Source organism: Culex pipiens, chromosome 2, assembly GCF_016801865.2.
Source record: "Culex pipiens pallens isolate TS chromosome 2, TS_CPP_V2, whole genome shotgun sequence".
Lineage (NCBI taxonomy): Eukaryota > Metazoa > Arthropoda > Insecta > Diptera > Culicidae > Culex > Culex pipiens.
In genome coordinates this window covers 104,864,772-104,883,572 of record NC_068938.1, presented here as the reverse complement: position 1 = coordinate 104,883,572, position 18,801 = coordinate 104,864,772, and the positions used below count along the sequence as shown (strand labels likewise).

The 18,801-nt window shown below is 34.9% G+C and overlaps 2 protein-coding genes across 3 annotated transcripts in view; one reads left to right on the top strand and one right to left on the bottom strand.

The window, feature by feature from the left end:
* The first annotated feature begins 248 nt into the window (after nucleotides 1–248).
* LOC120428043 (uncharacterized) lies at nucleotides 249–5,677 on the top strand. Its single transcript, XM_052706956.1, has 3 exons — nucleotides 249–283; nucleotides 4,641–4,812; nucleotides 5,388–5,677. Exons 1-3 carry the CDS (start codon nucleotides 249–251, stop codon nucleotides 5,484–5,486), a joined length of 306 nt encoding a protein of 101 aa, XP_052562916.1. The 3' UTR covers nucleotides 5,487–5,677.
* A 1,026-nt stretch (nucleotides 5,678–6,703) lies between these two features.
* The window catches only part of LOC120428183 (sodium/potassium-transporting ATPase subunit beta-2), a 58,283-nt gene continuing 46,185 nt past the window's right edge, over nucleotides 6,704–18,801 (bottom strand). For both annotated transcript variants that reach the window (XM_039593172.2, XM_039593166.2), the window contains exons 3-8: nucleotides 16,467–16,607; nucleotides 15,818–15,937; nucleotides 15,592–15,755; nucleotides 15,422–15,532; nucleotides 15,189–15,357; nucleotides 6,704–12,484 (exon numbers count right to left, since the gene is read on the bottom strand). In XM_039593172.2, coding sequence (XP_039449106.1) covers nucleotides 12,381–12,484; nucleotides 15,189–15,357; nucleotides 15,422–15,532; nucleotides 15,592–15,755; nucleotides 15,818–15,937; nucleotides 16,467–16,607 — 809 coding nt within the window. In that variant the 3' untranslated portion in view covers nucleotides 6,704–12,380. The remainder of the gene's footprint in view (nucleotides 12,485–15,188; nucleotides 15,358–15,421; nucleotides 15,533–15,591; nucleotides 15,756–15,817; nucleotides 15,938–16,466; nucleotides 16,608–18,801) is intronic.

Here is an 18,801-nt window from a genome sequence, read left to right as displayed (position 1 = left end):
AGCAAAGTATCAGCTGTCAGTGTCAGGCAGTTGGTGCAGCAAAAATGGTTGCCAGTTGATCGGGTTGGAACGAACTGCCTGAAAAGAGATTTTTTATACATTTTTCTTCATGAGCATAACGAGTCCTCATAAACAACGATGGTATGAAACACATATCTATTGTCATAACTTTTTGTTTTTGTAAATTATGATAGATTATTAGTGTCTAACCCCTCGCTCCAAGTTTCAAATCTAATTAAAAGAGATAAATGAAGACTAATGTGGTTGACGGACCAAGTATCCAGTAATTAATTCAAACAAAAATTAGTCGTTTAGCTAAAACGATGTAGGTATGTGTTTTTATGCATTTCAAGGTTGTGTAAAGGGTCTTTTGATTACCTATCCAACAGTCACATGATGGATCCGTACATAATTTTATCGAAATATCTAAGATCAGTTTTCAAAAAGTGCACAAGCTAAGTTAAGTGCTCATAGCGTTTAATGGGGTTATTAGATCTTCAATGTTTAGGCTCATTTGAAAGGCCCTTTCAATTATCGATGGCGATCGATGACCTTTCAAATAACGATGGCTCGCATGATGGAATCAGGCATCATTTTGATCAAAATATCTGAGATTCAGCTTAAAAAATTAATATTATTAACACTGAAATGCTTATAACTTTTGATAGGGTTATAAGATCTTCAATCTTTTGGGCTCGTTGGAAAGGTCTTTCAAATACCATTCTAAAAAAAATTATAACATGGCAATCTCCCGGACCTTAGTTAAAATCGTTTCTTTTTTAACATGACTTTTGAAATACTCAACTAAACTTGCTGATAAGTTTGACAACCAATTATACATAAAGAGAAATATTGTGAAGGATTTACTTACCCTGAAATTTTGATTTATGTGTTAACTCTCTATAATCCAACCTCGCTTTTATACAGAGTTCGATCTTAAAAATCGCCAAAAATCATTTTTATAACCAAATTTTGATTTCGATCGGGGTTAACTTTTATGTAAGAATAAGTATGCAGTAATTTGTTTATTGTCCCAGACTATGCATTTTGTTTACAAATTAAATGGTATCCTTCTATAGCGTTTTTTTTAAGAGAATTTTCAATACAATTTTATGTAAACTATCATAGTTTTCAATTGACTATTTAAGTAATTGAAAATATTTACAACATTTATCAAGAAATTAACGCTGTAAATACCTAAACGAAGTAAAATAAATAAATAAAAAAAATTCGGAATCAACAAGTTATCGCATAATTACAAGAGAAAATAGTGTACCGTCAGTGGGGGTGACTATGGGTCAAAAAATGATACACCTCTCGTAATTTCTTAATCTAATCTAATCTAATCTAATCAGACCCTAGCGCAGCCAATCTTTCGAAGGGATCCTGGAGAGTGCCTTAGGTTAGATGACGCCTAGCACTCTTCTTGTCATTTATTAACATTTGTTGTGCGCCATTGCATTAGAATGCATTGAAACATCACAAGCGTTAAAGCGGCCAGGCCTACTGCGTAAAGCCGTATTGCAGAGATGACTCGTAATTGGGTTGAGTTTGAGCACTGAGTGTTCGAACAACAACACAATTCTGAATCGACAGGGGAGGAAGAAGCGTGGGGACACACCACCATACGCTCCGAGATTTGGTTGTATTCGTTGGGAGCACCATGCTAAGAAGGTTTGGTACTCCGGGACCCTCTGGGATGGGACATTGTATTTCCACGAATGCCCTGGACACTATTTGCCGTGGTTATAGCGCCACAACTCGCTCTCTGTAACAGTATTCCTAATTCCAGTCCAAGCTCACCAAGTCGTCATGGCCTAGTGGTTAGCATTTTTGCTTACCAATCCAAAGGACGGAGGATCGAACCCCGCCTCGAGCGACTTTGATTTTTCGTTCACATTCATCATTTCAAATTAATGTGTTCTTAACTTTCTCGTTGGGAGCAGATGGGCATCGAACCCAGAACCATTCGCTTATAAAGCGAACACCGTAACCAGTCAGCCACGGCCGCTCCCTGGTACACCTCTCGTAATTTCTTAATAACAAAATTTAAATAACATCGAAAATCTTTCAACGTAATTTGTTCTTAGATAGTTTACTAACATTTTTTCCAAAATATGGTGGATTTTAATTAACACTACCTTAAATGCCAATAGATTTAAAATTGACCCAATCTCACCTCTAAGAGGGGGTGACATTGGGTCAAATGAAACTAAAATGATGCTCAAATACAACGATATGGTAAAAACAAGTCATCCAACAGTGTTTCTTGTTCGAGGGAATCGTATTGACATGCTACAATGTTTGAAGTGGAGATTTTCAAACATTTGGGTAGTTTTCGAGCAATTCCAACAAAAATATTAGAAAAATGATTTTTTGAGAAGTAATTTTTGACAAAAAACGTACCTCAACTTTATACAGCTGCCAAAATAACAGGATTTGTTCTAGCAACGAGATTTTTTCAGCGAAGTCATCTTAAGATGTCCCCTACACAACCCTTTTAACAGAATCCAGTTTCATTGAGAAGAACCTGAGAATTGGTAAAATTCGTAAAAAAATCACTTTGACCCAACCTTACCTCCCAGACCCATGTCACCCCCACTGACGGTATTTAAAGTTGGCTAATTCAAGATTCAATTAATCTTGTTTGATAAAATTATTTTTGACCTGAAAAATCAGGCCTTTTTTCAACGTTTAAGGTTTTTTTCTGAGTCCCAAACATTTTAACAAAATTTAATGATTTTGTTTTGAAATTGGAAATCCAAAACTTCACTTAACTCACTTTTAATTTTTGCTTAATTTCTATTCGGTAGATATAGAGCGTTGGATTCCCCGGGGATATCGGGAATTCCCGCGATTTCCCGAAAAATAATATTTCCCGTTTCCCGGAAAATTTTTAATTTTCCCGGAAATTCCCGAAATTCAAGCGGAAGTACATTTTCCTTACTTCTCAATCTTTTGAAAATGTGCAAAAAAAATAAAGAAAGAACCTAACATAATTTTATTCCTTTTAATCTACTGTTCATATTGAACTAATGAGAAAAAATCAGGTTTATTTCAGATAATATTTATTTTTAAACGGAGTGACAATGATAAGATTTCATTCTGTTTATATATTTTTTCCAACTCAAGATAATTATGTTGTAAAACATGTACTGAGGTAGGCCACACAAGGCTCAGGTCCATGCACTATTGTTGGAAAAAATGTTTTTCAATAGTATTTAATAAATAGTGGCGTTAAAAATTGTATTTAGCATTTTGGGATGACTTTGATAGCCAAATTTGTTCAAATCAGATTTAAACTGTTCAAATTTTACACAATCACTAAGGTTGCTGATAAGTTTTTAAAATGCATTTTACACTAGTTCAGTTGTTTTGTAATCATTTGTTTTCAAAAAATTGTAAGGTTTTAAGAAAACAAAAAAATTAGCGAAAAAAATCTTTTTGCCGTAATAAACATCGAAAATTTTCACATATTCAAAATATGTTTAAATCAACCCAAACCAGCTAAAAATGATTCTAATCGCAGGGGAATGCATTTTAAATTGATTCCACTTAGATTTCCGTTGAAATTTTGAAGTTCTTCGAACAAAAAATTTGCCCCCTGATTTTCCGGCCAACTTTGAAGGGGGGGAGAAAATACTTTAAATAAAAGTTTTACCAGCCTTATAAGCTTTTTAACAATATTCATATCAATTTTAGGTAAAATTGTTAAAAAGTCAAAATTTTGCGTAAAAATCGTTAAAATGAGTTTTGTTGACAGAATTAAGGTCTAGAACAAGTTATTTGCCATTAAAAACACAATTTCTGCTTGATTTTATTTTTTTGCTTAATGAGTCAACGTTATTTTTAAACATTGAAATGGTAACAGAGACAAATTTAAAAGCATTTTTATGGTTGAGAAGCATGGATTTAACTCACTTATGAAAAATTTGATTTAAAAAATAATACTTCTAACCAATAAAATCAATTGATTTTTTTTTGATTTAGTAGGAGTTGAAAGACAGCATTTAAAATTAAATTTTTATAATATTTTTATAAAGCTGTATGAGTTTTCAAAGCAGTCAAGCCATTAAATGACCCCCACACTCATTTTGAACATTAAAGTTGCTGTTCTGTACAATTTTGTTGCAAAATTTCAGGATAAGATCAATTTTAAAATTTTCCGGGAAATTTGTAACCCCAGGAAATTGGACACTCTAGGTAGATAATGTCATGTCCAGTACAGTCTTACGTGACTAAAAAGAAAAAAAAGGATTTTATATAAAATGATTAAACAAATATAAAGCTGAATATAAAAGTGAAGAAAAATAGAAAATAAAGTATGAAAAGTAATATCTGTAACTTTAACATATGATTTTCAAGGATATTTAATATTTTTCACGTTCATCGAACTTTCCGTGAAATGTTGTGTTTTGGACTTGTTATGCTCGTGATAATAGAAATTTTATACCGTGAAAAATCACTAAACCACTCATAAGACATAAGACGTACTACAGTTTAATATAATATCATATTTAAAAACTAAATGAAACCCTTATCAATGTCACCCGGTTTATCGCAGTTATACTAGTTTGAAAGATTTTCGAACACATCCTCTTATCCCATCCTTTTTGAACCGGTTGTCATTACGCTGTGAGTTCCCCCTCTGGTAGGCACGAACTCATACCCCGAAAGTATAAAAAGGCACTTTCCAAGGGTGATTCTTTCTCATTCCCGTCAGGACCCCGGAGACCATCGAACTCGACGTCAAGTGTGCACGTTGTGAAGCCGTCTTTGTGTCACCAGAATCCACGTTTGTTCACCTTTCTGGTAAGTTTCAAATGTTTCAGTGCGTTAAAAAGTGTGAGAAGATGAAGAAAAGTTGAACCTTTTTGTAGTGATGTGATTGTGTAGGAAATTTCTATTGAAGTCAGTTTGATCGTGACAAAGAGTAAGATTCTTTTTAGCTAAGCAATTGTTTTCAAGAAGAATACTTTTTTTTCGTTGTTAGATCGTTTGACGAACGAGTTTAAAACTCTTTTGTTTTTGGCTATTGTGTAACTGTCTTCTACTAATAAGAAAGTTGATGCTGATTTGTTAAGTTGGAATCAATAAGAATTTTCTAGAAGTTTTTTAAGCCAATTATACAAAAGATATAACGTAGAACTTCTAATTTGTAGAAATGTTTTGAAGTACGAAAATTCAAAAAGCATGACAACTTTTAAAGGCCAACATTGTCATCAGTAAAACATGTTTCTTGCTCTATTTGAACTTAAATTTGAGCTTTTAATGAAGGTTAAGGGAAAAAAATAAAATTAAAATACTAAAATAATTTTTAAAATAATTGAAACTTGTGTATATTTCATCTAGTTCTAATATTTCTTTTCTCCCATTCTTTCTTTCAGTCACTAAACCAGTCCGGATCAACCATGCAGCTGCCAGGTGGTGGCCACTTCCGGCTGCTCCACTCCGACCAGATTTGTTGCCCGGGCAGACCGCACTGAGCGTCGTGCTCTGCATCTGGCGACAAATTTAATAGAAATTACAGTGGTTGAGTCTTTCCGTAATGGCGGGGACGAGCCCGCTGACAAAATGGAGGCCACAAAATGGCGTCTGGCAAGTGATTTAGATTTAAGGGTGATAGTCAGTAAGCGTGATGAAAGAAAAGTTTTAAATAAAATGTGAGTGACTAAATATAAAAAATGTGTTTTTTTATGTTGATAAAAACTGAAATTTGAGGAAATCCAAACTCAATCTCATTTTAGAACCACTATGGATGTTTTATTGATTTCTTTCTTAAAAATGTTTACATTTAAGCATAATTAATCGGGTCAAACTATTAGTTTTGTGTTCCAACACTTTACCATGCTTTCAGCATTGTTCTTCTTCACTCCGGTTCTTTTCACTGTTTCATTCTCTCCGCCATCTTTTCTCTTCTTCCTTTCTTTTGCTAACTTTCGTGGTTGCTTTCTTCTCTTCAGTTTAAATATAGCAATTTTTATTCTCTTTTTGAATTTTATTAGTTCGCTTCATTTTGTTCAGTGTTTCTTTAATTAGTTGTGTGTATCTTACCTTAAAATTAGCTTTGCATGCATCGTTCAACTAAAACAGACGATTATCAATCGTTTTATTATTTTTACTTTCTTTACTTTTATCAATTATGTCAATAAAACTCTGCTATACGTAGGTTTGCTCTTAACTTTCAGTAGATGCAATAATCATTGTTTCCATCATCGAAATGCGTTCAAATTACAATTTTTGTTCAGGTTTTCCTCTTCCACTTGTAAAATAATTCTAAACGATTTTCATCTTATTTTCATTTCACCACAGTTGCGCTCGTTAAGTTTGCTTTTTATTCGGCATGTCGTTTTTTAAATTGTTCATTAGTTTCATCCTATTTGGCTGCCAAAGAAACTTGAAAAGCTTGTTTTGACCTTTACTGATGGAATTTCTGCTGTAGAAGGGAGAAGTTATTGAAGCAGGATTAGCTTTTGGAGAGTTTGCAAATAACTTGAAAATTCCTCAAGGCTTGAACTAGAGCGGCGGGATTAGTGATGGTCATGCTTTTAAAAACTGCTATGTTTTTTTAGCACCAACGTATTGTGTAGGATAGATTTCGATAGAAGTTTTTTTACTCACTGTTTTTTTTTAATAATCAAAGGAAGGTTCACCTAGGAGTTACAGTTTGGATCATTTGCAGTGTATTTTGATAAATTGTTCCTAGATTGCTAGACTATTTGGAGCACGTGTAACACTTAAGTAGTACGTACATACTAACTATGTTTAACAAGTTTTATATGCTCTTTTTTTTTTGCTTGTCTACCTTAAGTGATTAAACCTTACAACTAGAGTAATTGTATTTTTTTATATAATAGTTGAATCTATTAGTCGTAGCAAATAACTTAGATATTAGAAAAGAAAAGTCTAAACGAGTTTTAATTCTTATTTATTCTTTGCTTGATTTCGTTCTTTCATTTGCGCTTATTTTGCTTTTAATTATTATTTAATTATTTTCATTATGAGTACTACAGCGTCTTTATTATTGATTCAACATTTATGGTTCAATGATTATTTACTAATATTTCTGTTCTTAAGCTTAGTTTTTTTTCATTTCTAGTTATGTGCCGACTGCATTCGCTGAAAATATTCAATTTATTTCATCATCAAGAAAGGGGTTTGCTCCAAGTTTGCTTTAAATTTCTCCCAAAGATATGGAGTTTTTCATTCATGGCTAAGGAAAAGAACTCTTTCTGTTTTTTAAACTGTTCAAAATATCAATGTTATAAAACTTTATAAAGTATGAAAACAGCAACTTATTCAAAATAAACTCAAATCATAAGTAATCTAAAATAATACTGTCGAACCTCGCTGATTTGACAGAGATTGTTGTCAAGCTGCGCTTAGACAAACTGTCAAACATTCCTAGGGGAACGACACTGCTGGATAAAAAATATTTATCAAGTGATCGAAAAAAAAAACAAAATGTAATTTTTGACAGAAGTTGTCATTTCATTGGTTGAAAACCCATGTTTCCATTTACGAACAAAACAAAAACATATTTACAATTGTGGCGTGTCCTAATTATTTTACACCAATGCGTGTCACTTTTGCGACAGTTTTGCGTTTTGCATTTTTTTATTTGGTTTGTTTTGCTTTGGGTCAACAGTTGACAGAAGAATTCTCACACTTGACAGATTTGCCCGCCTCGCCCGATGCTAAACAAGGCGTGCCTGCGAGCATCGTCGTTTGTTTACGTGTATATGTTTTGAACAGATCACAGTGAAGGCATCTCATTTGCTTGACAGATAAGTGCTTTGTGCCTTGTTTGCATCACGCCGGCTCCGTGGAGGAGGGGGCGCACTTTGCCTAGCCGGGCCAATCTGACACACACACACTTTTAAAAATTGAGTTTCGTATAAATTTTTCTGTATTGTTCTCAGGCGCAGATAAAGGGGTTAGTTTTGTTTCGATTGTTCTTACCTTTTGAGTTATTTTTTTTTTTTTTGCTAAATGTAAACATTTCTGAAGAAACAAATCACGTTTGTTTTGGTTTTGCCATTTTCATCTGTTATTTTTCATAGTAAAAATATTGTTCAATGTCAACTTCCTTTTCCCCCCTCTCGCATTTGCAGCAGAGGAAGTGTCAGTTTGATAGTGGTCCATTGCAAGCGAAACGTCACGCGCTTCGCTTGGCAGTTGAGAAAGAGTTGTTGTGTTGTGGGGCGAGAGCAAAACCAAAAGGTGGCGAAACGAAAATAGCTTTTTTTTTCAGGATCGAAAATGCAATACCTTGTGATGATGGTCGAGAACGAAAACAAAACAACATTGTGGCGCCCCTCGGTCAGCAGCGAGTGCTGTCAATCTGACAGCGCGCGCTTCTTTTTGACCGAGGGGAGCGTCACTTGAGTGGGTGAGCAGAGATGACAGAGAAGATGAAATGTGGACGAAACACGCAGCTGCGACAGGAAAAAAGTGTGGTTTGTGCGTACCAAACGAAGGATGACTGTAAGACTGTATCAAAAGTATGTCAATCAAACTAACAGTTCGTCTCTACAGATTTCTCAGTTTTTATTTCAATAATTATTCATTAAAAAGATATAATAGCTTTACATTGTGTTTTGTTTATTTTTTATAACTTTTTTTTTGTTTATATTTTCCATTATTTTTTTTACGTTTAGCCGTAATCGTGTGTATGTGGTGGGTGTTATTTTATAGTTTTTGCTTGTTCTGCTGTTGTAAGTGAATGAAACTATTCTTTTTTTTTGCGTTAAGAACCCCTTTAAATGCCTTATGTAGTGTAGTTTGCCTGAAAGCGACGCTACCTGGCGGCTTGGTAAGTAAAACTAGAACGTGATTGGCGCTATTTAGTTGATTCCCTTCGCCGTAACTGGTTTTGTTTTGCTCTATTTCGATAACTTGGAGTTTTTGCTGTTTTTTCTTCTTCTTGTTTACTCTGGTAATTCTGCATCTTAGTTCATATCTGCGGTAGTTTAAATCTAACAATCAGTTTTACTGTACTCGAGATGATTTTGCTATTTTTTATGTATACTTTCCAGCTGGCTGTAACAAATCTTTCGGCAAACTCAACTCGTCGTGTAATTATTGAAATAACAGGAAAAGAAATCTGACAATTTATTGACAATCTTTTTTATGTTTGTATATTTCGCAAAGCCTTCGCGGAAAAGGCGCTTTTGTCACTGATATACTATCTTAATTATAATCCAAACAACTAAATACAACTGAAATGATTCATCATGTTCGCTAGTAGCTCACTTCGTTTGTTTTTCTCTTTTGAAAAAATTGACTAAATTTATATAAAACTACAGACGCCTAAGCTCAAAATGTACGGTAGCTGTACGGCATGACGCTTTTATCGTTTTTTTCTCCATTACTATGTGTGTGTGTTTTTCTGCTATTGTTTAGTTAATCGTTCATTATAGTTAATCTATGCTGCACTTAAATAGTATTCATCAACGACTTAAACATGTTTTTATTTTTCCTTTCTTTCATGGCATTCGATATATGAACACAGTGCGCAAGTATTTGATTTAAACCGAAAGTAAAACGAAAAATTAAACTAATACTATCAACTAATGCAATACTCTGATGAACCGGTCGAAGGTTAATAAATAAGTTTTACACTACAAATAAATAACAACAGACACAAACGAAAATCGAAACTAAAAGCAATCAAAACCTTCCAAAACTAATGTCGACAAGAAAAACAACACCGAAGCACCCCTCGTTCACCAAAAACACCATCAAAAGTGACAGCCATCGCTGTCACCCTGACAGCTCGCACGCGTGCTCGAGGGGCTCGACGATGCAATGCTTTCCACCGACGCCAGTTTTGGAAAAGTCGAACAAAAAAAAAATCCTAAATCCGAAACCAAACTTATCCAGGGCGTGGTGTGAATCGAAACTGTTTACCATTTTTTTTGTTAAGCTAATCCTAGTTTAGTGTTTTTATACTTCGCCGTGAAATCTGTGTACGATGACGCCGTTCTACCGCCTACGCAAACGCAACATTAAAAATTTTCTGACAGATCGCGAGAACCACCGCCAACACATTCTGGCAGCGCTCGCCGCGTGTTTGTATGTGTGTGTGTGTGTGTTTGTGTTTTGGTAAGAAAACGAAGTTAGCACATTAAAAATGCAGTTGCGCACTATCAATAACATTCATTTATAGCTGTGTGTGTGTGTTTTTATCGTTTTGCTTCTTTTTTGTCCACATAGTTTCTCTTTTTCGCTATGTGTGTGTGGTTTCTTTGTTTACTCTTCTGTTATTTATACGAGGCTCAATTTTTTGTGTTTGATTTTATTCTTTTTTCTATCAATGTCTTCCCAATTATATTAGTAATAATAATAATAATACTTTCAACAACTTTTTTTCTATTATTTGCAAATGGACTACCTTTGCTTCCAAGGACGAATATCAACGGCAGTCATGTGACGTTTCCGCCATATTTGTTGTTGTTGGTTTGCTTGGATCCGTCCACGCTTTGGAAGCAAAAATATTCGCTCCTAACTGGGATGCCAACGGCGCCGCGTCCATCCCCCGATGACAGCTCAATCTGAGCTGTCAAACGGAAGCACGAGCACGGGCCACCGGACTTCAAGACTGTGAAGTTATCAAATTTATTTACCTTTGTTTTTTTACTTTGTTTGTTTCTGTTAAATGTCGAAGTTCCTAATTACATTATCAAATTTTTACTTGCTTTTGCATCGCTTTTACCTTCTGGTTTTTCTTCGGGGCTTTAATTACATCAAATTATAGCTTTTGCTTGATTTTTTGTTTTCTCTTAGGTTGCTCTTGTATGCTGCGGTGTGTTGTGTTTGTGTTGTTTTCTTTGTGTACCGTTTTACTTTTTACAGTAAGTTGTTTACTTGGGCAATTTCATTGTTTTTTTTTGTTTGTTTGTTATTATTTGTTTTTCTTTTGTTGGGCAGTGAGTGTAAGAATAGAAAGAGGCCCTTGAACGTGTTTCTCATTCAGATGATTTGCTTGTGTTGCACTAGATTTGCTTCTCTGTTTTTATTAGCAACTATTCTTTTCTCTTAGATCAATTACTTCTAGTTGTTTTATGTTTTTTGCTTTTTTGTTTTGCGTTTTGCTGCTCATGTTGTTTTGCTGATATTCCGCGCAGATATATTTGTGATTTCCTCTTTTAAATATTCCACTCATCATAACGCATTAAACTTTGTAAACTGAGTAAACGAAACAGATCCACCTTTTAATCGAACCACAAATATATCGAGACTCTGTGCAATGCTTGTCCTTGCGATTTGTTTCATTAATTCTCTATAAAAAGCTTCACATTGTTTAAGTATTTTGACTCATACAAAAAATATCCTTTCTTCTGTGCTTTTCGGTCTTTTCAATAAATATTTTTGCTTAATTTTTTTTGTTTGTTTACTCCTCCGTGTTCGAGTTTGTACACAGTTCGGAAATTCGAAAACAAACTGATTCAGCGTTTTCAAATTACTTCGTAAATAATTTCTTCCGAAACATGTTTCTCCTCGTTCTCTCATCAAGCCTTTTTTGAAGAATTAGTCACTTTCTCTTAACATTCTCTTCTCTATGTGTGAGTTTCTTTTTTGCATGTGAATGGTTTCTACCTCTCTCTCTCTCTTTCTTTCTGCGTTGCGATCTTGTTGCACACTTCTTCAGTCCTATTGGTTCACGCACATCATCACCTCTTTGTATGCTCTTGTTCTGTTCTGACTCTGACTGTTGATTTCGCTCGTCCGGCAGGGCTAACCTTTTTCGCTCTTTCGCTTAGTTTATTCGCTTATTTCTGCAATTTGTTAGTTTGTTTGTTTTGTTTACGGATGTCGTCGCGATTTCAGTATGAGTATACATTTAAGAGCTGTACATGTTTCCTTTGTTATCGACCTAAACGAGATGATGTTTTCGCGCATTGTTTATTTTTATTTTTTTTTGTTGTGTTTACCATTAACCACTATTTTGTAGTATTTTTAATTATTTTTTTTAAATTAATTAATGATCGCACCTAGATTTGTTGTTTTAGTTTGAATTACTTACTGTCCGATGTTGCATCACTTTCGAAACGTCGCTTCTTTTTCTTCTTCATCTCGATGGCTACCGCTCGTTCCTTTTTCAATGCTTATCAGTTACTAATTGTTTCATTTTTTTTCTTTTGTTTTCTCTTAATAAGTGTCATTTTTCTTCTCAGTGTTACAGTGTTAGTTGCTCTTCTTTTTCACGGTTCGGTCTTAATTTTTCACACATTTGTTTGCTCAAGGTTTCTTTTGGTTGATGTTGTTCTTCTTCTACTGCCGGTTTTTAACGTTTTCTCGCTCGCCTGCTCCTAGACTCATCTTCTTCGGCCTGCCTTGCTCTTGCCAGCTGCTACTAGGGACGATGGCCGCGTCTCTTAGTCGACCATCAGCTCGAAGTGGACGGACCCTCTTCGGTCCGCGCGATCGTGGTGGATGTTTTTCGCCCAGGCTTTGCACTCAATGTTGATCAGGACGCCATCTGGGGGTGGATGGAAAGTGAAAGTTAGTTTTGTAAGTTTTTACAATGTTGCCGGGGGAAAAATCACAGTGTCGCTCCCCTCGGTCCCCATTGCACAGTTGGCGAAACCGGAACCGAAATCGCACTTATTTAAACACGGCTGGTTCCAATGTATGAAAAATAGTGTCTCTCACTGCACGAAATGGCAAAGGGTCCGTTATGCCTTGTTTCCCTGTATTTAGAAAGGAGACTTTATACGGCCATCTAAAATGCACCTAACTTATGTTAAAATGTATCAGGAATCCTGTAAAAATATATATCCAATTAAGACCTCTAGAAAAAATCACGACTACTTGGGAGCGTGAAATCCAAGATTATATTGATCTAAAAAAAATCAAATAGTATCCGTCACATTTTTGAAATAAAATATTTAAAAATTTATCCAAAGCCCCTATTATCCGAAATCAGAAGGTTTGTATGAGACTTCAGGTTAAAGAATCTGATGGTCTAAACATTATTTATCACTTTTGAGTAGTTTTATTAATAAGTTTAGGGGTAACACTAAAACTAAACAATCAAAAATAAGACAATGAAAAAAATATTGTAACCAAAGCATTTAGATAATCGAGTCAGAACTGTACTGGTTATTTTTAGCTCCTTGATCCTTTTTCAACGAAACTTTTGGAGAGAGATCAAAACTCATAAAATTGTAATGGTCTTAAGAATGAAAAGCTTTAGTCATAATATAGAATCAAAAACTAGAGATGTAATAAGCATTTCGACTTGACAAGAGTGTTAATTCTTGTTTTTATTTTTAAGTTTATATTGAAAAACATTTTAATTTTCATTCACCAAGAAATGAAACAAGAATGCCTGATTAAATTAAGTCTTACAAATTTCAGCTGTTAAGAACTTTTTTTCAATTATTGTATTCAACAATTTTAGAATCTTGGGTTTTATAGTCACGTAATATTCTAAAAGCAGAGCAAATTAAAAAAGATTTTGTATGGGCAACTGGTCAAATAAGTGAGGTTAATTATGATTCGACTGATGTTTAATCAAGGGTCCTGATTTTTGGTTCAAAGATCAGAAATCACTCACTCATCGCCGAATGAATCTTTGCCAACTGGAGCTCGCAACCAGTCGCGAGCGAACACGACACTCTGGCCAGCGACTTGCTCAATCACTTCTCCCAGCGACACAAATACTTCATGATTTTTTTTGCCCACCCTGTCCGTCGACCCGAGTCACACACGAATACGTTCAGAGAGAAGAGAATCTAACAACATACCAGCTCGGCGCTCTTTTGGCCTGCGCTACCACGTTTTGCCGTAAATTTGTACTTGGTATGATGGAAATTGCTTGTTAATGTGTCTTTGATGTCATGTTATTATAAAATTGCAAAACATGTTTGATAACATAGATTTTAACAGTTTAATAAATGAACAGAACAAAGCCGTTTCAAACTATTTCGACTCAGCGACTGAGCGACATAACGCGATCGGTCTCTCTGAACGCTGTACTACCCGATTGAAGTGAGAGGGAGAGCAAAGAGAGAGTATTCTGTAACGATTGGTGTGGAAGCGACAAACGGTAGGAAACGGTCAGAGCAGTTTTTTGTCGCTTTCAATGTGTGGTCGCGAGTGAATGAGCCGTTTTGGAGCAATCAGGACCCTTGAGTTTAATATAAAATAAATTGTAGAAAATACTGTCTGTACATTAAACATACATGTTTGAAGGTTATTTAAGCATTTTTCACATTCCGTGAAATTTGGTGTTTGCGGGTTATAATGGTCTCTGTGAAATTTGTTATTTTTTGTCATTAAAATCGCTAAGCTTAGGAATAAGCATCCTAGCATGCATGTCGTCATTTTTTGGGTCAAACAAATGTTATGTTGTTTCTTGGATTAAGACAAATACATTTTTTAAAGTTGATAAAAAACTACAAAACATCTTATTTCATCATAACTTTGTGAAGAAAATTAGGTCGTTGCAAATATTTTTTGAAATTTATGTCCCTCGACTCTGAGCAAAGGGGGACAAAAAAATTAAAAAAGTTTTAAAATTGAATTTACGAGCCATGATTTAAACATTTGATTTAACAAAGTGTTTTGAAATGAATTTTACACCTGTCCAGTTGTTTTGCAATCATTAGTTTCCAAAATATCTAAGTATTGCAGAAAATGCATTTTAGATTGTTTTCAGTTGATTTGACTTCTATTTTCATTAAAAATTTTAAGTTTTTTGAAAAAATATTGTTTTGTCGGACCAGTTTTGAAGGGGGGGTGACATAAACTTTGAAAAATATTGGCAACGGCCTTACTCTATAATTTAATTAATCATGATCTAATATTTTATAGTTACTGAAAATGCGATTTTTTCCATTTTTTGTATTGATATAGTTGGGAGACAATAACTTTAAATAAAATTTGTACCACCTAATAGATAATAAAATATATTATTTTTGAACCATTTTTGCAAGCTATCCACAATATAATGAGTGTGTTTTGAAATTGAATATAATAGATTCAATAGATTCAAAAGATTTTGTTTGACGTAAACGAAATTTGGCCACTTGTCGTCAAAATGGATGACACTCGAGGGGCACGACACTGTTATTTTTCGAAAATTAAAATCGTCATGGTTATGTGCTATTTCGCCATCAATTTGTATGGACGAATGTCACAATAGTCACAACCAGGGCGAAAACACATGCTCTACTCACTCTTGGGGCTCTCGAAGTGCACGGCGACGATCGGGGGCAGGTATCCTTCGGTGTTCTTGAACGGGAAGAAGTAGCCCGGGAATCCTCGACGCGGGATGTAGTTGATCGGTCCGATGTGCTCGTTGTCGGCGGGATTCTCACCGGCGCACGACACCCAAACGATGTTGGCCTGTTTGTTTGAAGGTGACATTTAATCTCGATTCAAGAATTCAGGAATTAGTGTCTGAACTTACGTTCTTGTCGCCTCGGCCAAGCTCGGAGCCGATGTGCTCTCGGAGATCCTCGGGCATGACCTCGGGCAGGTTCTCGGTAGTGTTGTACAGATCCGGGACCCAGTTGAAGATCTGAAAATGTACATTCATGTTTTAGGAACCGTTCAAGTTGTGAAGTCTAGGGAATAAACCTTGTTGAGCTTCAGGAATATGCACGGGCTCTTCTTCTTGAAGTTGTACCGGTTCGCCTTGGTGCAGGGTCCCCATTCGTTCATCGGAACTCGGCAAACCTTGCCCTCTGGCGGCGGAGTGTCGAACGAGCAGTCGACGCGGTTGTCCTCTTCCTCGTGGTATGCTGAAAAGAGGGGAGGTCGGTTAGTCTACGGCTTACTTGGAGTTTGAAGGAAGGAAACTCACCCTTCAAGAAAATATCAATCTGTCGCGTCCAGGCTTCGATGTTGCCGTTGTCCGAGGCCTTGTACCAGACCAGCGTACTCTCGACGGTGTCCTCGACGGGCATCGGTCGGAAGCCGAGACCTGTGGGAGATAGTATTTTACATTATCTGTTCGATTCAACGAAATATTGTGAAAATATTGGAGATGGAACTTAAAATAACACTAAACGATAGAAATTGCCAAGGTTAAGGCAACATTTTGCAAACAATGTTTTTGTTTATTTTCCGTTGAAATATTTTTATTTGAATTTTGTTCAAACTAAACAGTCATCAGTGAATCATGCATTCAGAGAGCTGATTTGCTCGAATTGGTTAAATGTGCATAAATTAAGGCGTTATTATTTCACAGGCAAACTATGCACAGACCGGTCAAGTTGAACTTTTTTGTTGTACTAAGATCAATAGTTAAAAAGTGGGAAGTTTTGATTGATAGATCATGTAAAACGGACTAGATTCGGTTGAATTATACCGAATTCGGTAAAATATCTAACTCTCAGTAAAATCTACTGTTAAATCGAAACAAGCATTTTGTCCATCTTATTTTTAGTATTAGTTTGATAAAAACATATTATTGATCTAGTTTTGATACACAAAAAACTGCAAAAACTCACCTGGGTTTGCTCCTATCAACGACTCAGATAGCTGGAATTTGGGCATCTTGGGGTCTAACGTTTGCCAGAATACTGCCAGCATCGCTGAGAAGTATCCTATCAGCAGAGCGTAGAACACCAGATAGAAGAATAGAATCTTTGCTGTTGGTAGGGAGGGAGAAAGAAGATTAAATTATTAGTAACAATCACAATATGAAATCACATTTAAAAAAACTAAACCTTCGTTGTAAATTGTTTTGGGCAGCCATCTTGTTTTATTAACTATCTAAGTCTTAGTGTTAGAAAAATCAATGCTGGAAAGTTAAAACCCAGTTTTTGCATGATGAGTTGAAATTTTTGTATTTAAAATGTTGCACCATTCATCGGCGTCGCCATTGGAACAGCAAATATAGATTATATATAAACTTTACAACCTCATTTCGCCGGCGGAGCTAAAAATATCGTTGAGTGTGTTTGGACGCTGACGCCCACGCGCGGGTGTTGTTGCAGAAATCGGAAAAGTGACATCAATGGACTCATTTTAAAATTTATTTAAAATAATTGTACAGTATTCATTTTCAAAGTAAAAAAAACAAATACCTTCGAAAAATTCAATTATATCTACAATGAATTTGAAGCACATTCGTGATAAGGGGTCGTGCATAAACCACGTGGTCTCCTTAGGGGGGGGGAGGGGGTCCGAAATTCGACCGAAAAAAACCATGAAAAGCCATGGGGGAGGGGGGGGGGTCGACGGCTGACCACGTGGCCTTTCAAAAAAAAAAAATATATTTTCTTAAAAAAAAGAAAAATATACGCGCTTTGAGTTTACTTATATGCATACATTTTTTGTTACACTTCAAAAGCATACAATTATTGTGTTTAGAATTTTTACTTATATTTCAATGTCACAATATTTTCCAATTCAAAATTAATTATATATTTCGGCAGATTCATATCAATGCTTTGAGCCTGTTATTGAATGAACACTTTTTAATACTCATTTAACTAGTTTCAGTATCCAAAGTAAATATACTCTAAAAAATGCGTACCAAAATGCAAACATTTTTTTTTTTGTTGATGGTATCTTGTAGCTAAAAATGTGCTTGCAAATTTGCATTGAAAGTAGATGTAGTTTTAGATAGTTCTATTTTCGAACAATTTAAAAAATAAATATAGCTGGCAATTTTATAAGATTTTCGTAACAAGGCAAAAGACTAAATATGTATTATAAATGAAGTGTCTAAAAATGATTCTCGGCGAAAAAAAATATTTTCAAAATCTAAGATCTTAGCTAATTACCGTAGCTGGTCCTTTAAGTGATCGAAGAATCTTTATCGAAAGATTTCCTTTTGACACTTAAAACAAACTCAAGATATCTTGTATCTCCTCTCTCATGCAATATTTTTTTAAGTACAAAGAAACTAAAAACCCCAATTTCAGGATTATTGCGCAAAATTTCAGTTTCATTCATTTGCAAGTGAAACGTCTAACATTAAAAATTAACCAGTAACGAAAAAACGAACGATACATACTTTAAGATTCACCAAAACATTGGATGAATATTTTGGTCTAAAAGGTATTCCTTATTTCATGGGTTACACAATTCGGATTGTTATATTACATAACATTTCATAAAATACACGTTTACTATCCATCGGCAAAGTTGTAGGTATTTTTTTTAGTTTTTTTTTAATGTTAATATGGACCATCTGTTGAGCCAAGAGAAACAAGGGCAAACATTTTAGATTTTTAGAGAAAAAAACGAGCTTCAAGCAAACATTGTTTTTGTTTCTTAATTAATTTAAAGATTGAAAAATAGGGGCCAAAGGTGCCCTTTCCTGAAAATATTAGTTTTTCTTTAAGCTGAGAAAATATACTATACCCTCAACTTCATATTTGAGATAAAACCACTCAAATATATAGACACATTAAAATAATTTAAGTTTTAAAGAATCACTTAATTTTCAAATGCCGATATCAATTTGTGAAATAAATTTCAATACAATACCGTTAAAGATCAACATACATAAAACTCATTAAAAAAGATGGAACGGTATTTTCAACTCGCTGGTTCTCGGGCATAACTCAACCAACCGGGACATTTTTTTGAGTGAATTATAAGGATGTTTAGATGATCTTTAAACTTTGCAGAACTCGATTTGATCACATTTGTAAATTATGCGATCAAAAACGTCGTTCCAACTTTAGTTTACTCTATTAAAAAAAATCGCCCGAAAATCCGCGGAGACAAGCCCGAAAATCTGCGAGGTGAAGTTACCGTTCCAACGTTTTAGGGATGCTTGGGTATCCGTGTATATTGGACATGCGTTGGGCGTCCCAGTGTTTATAATTT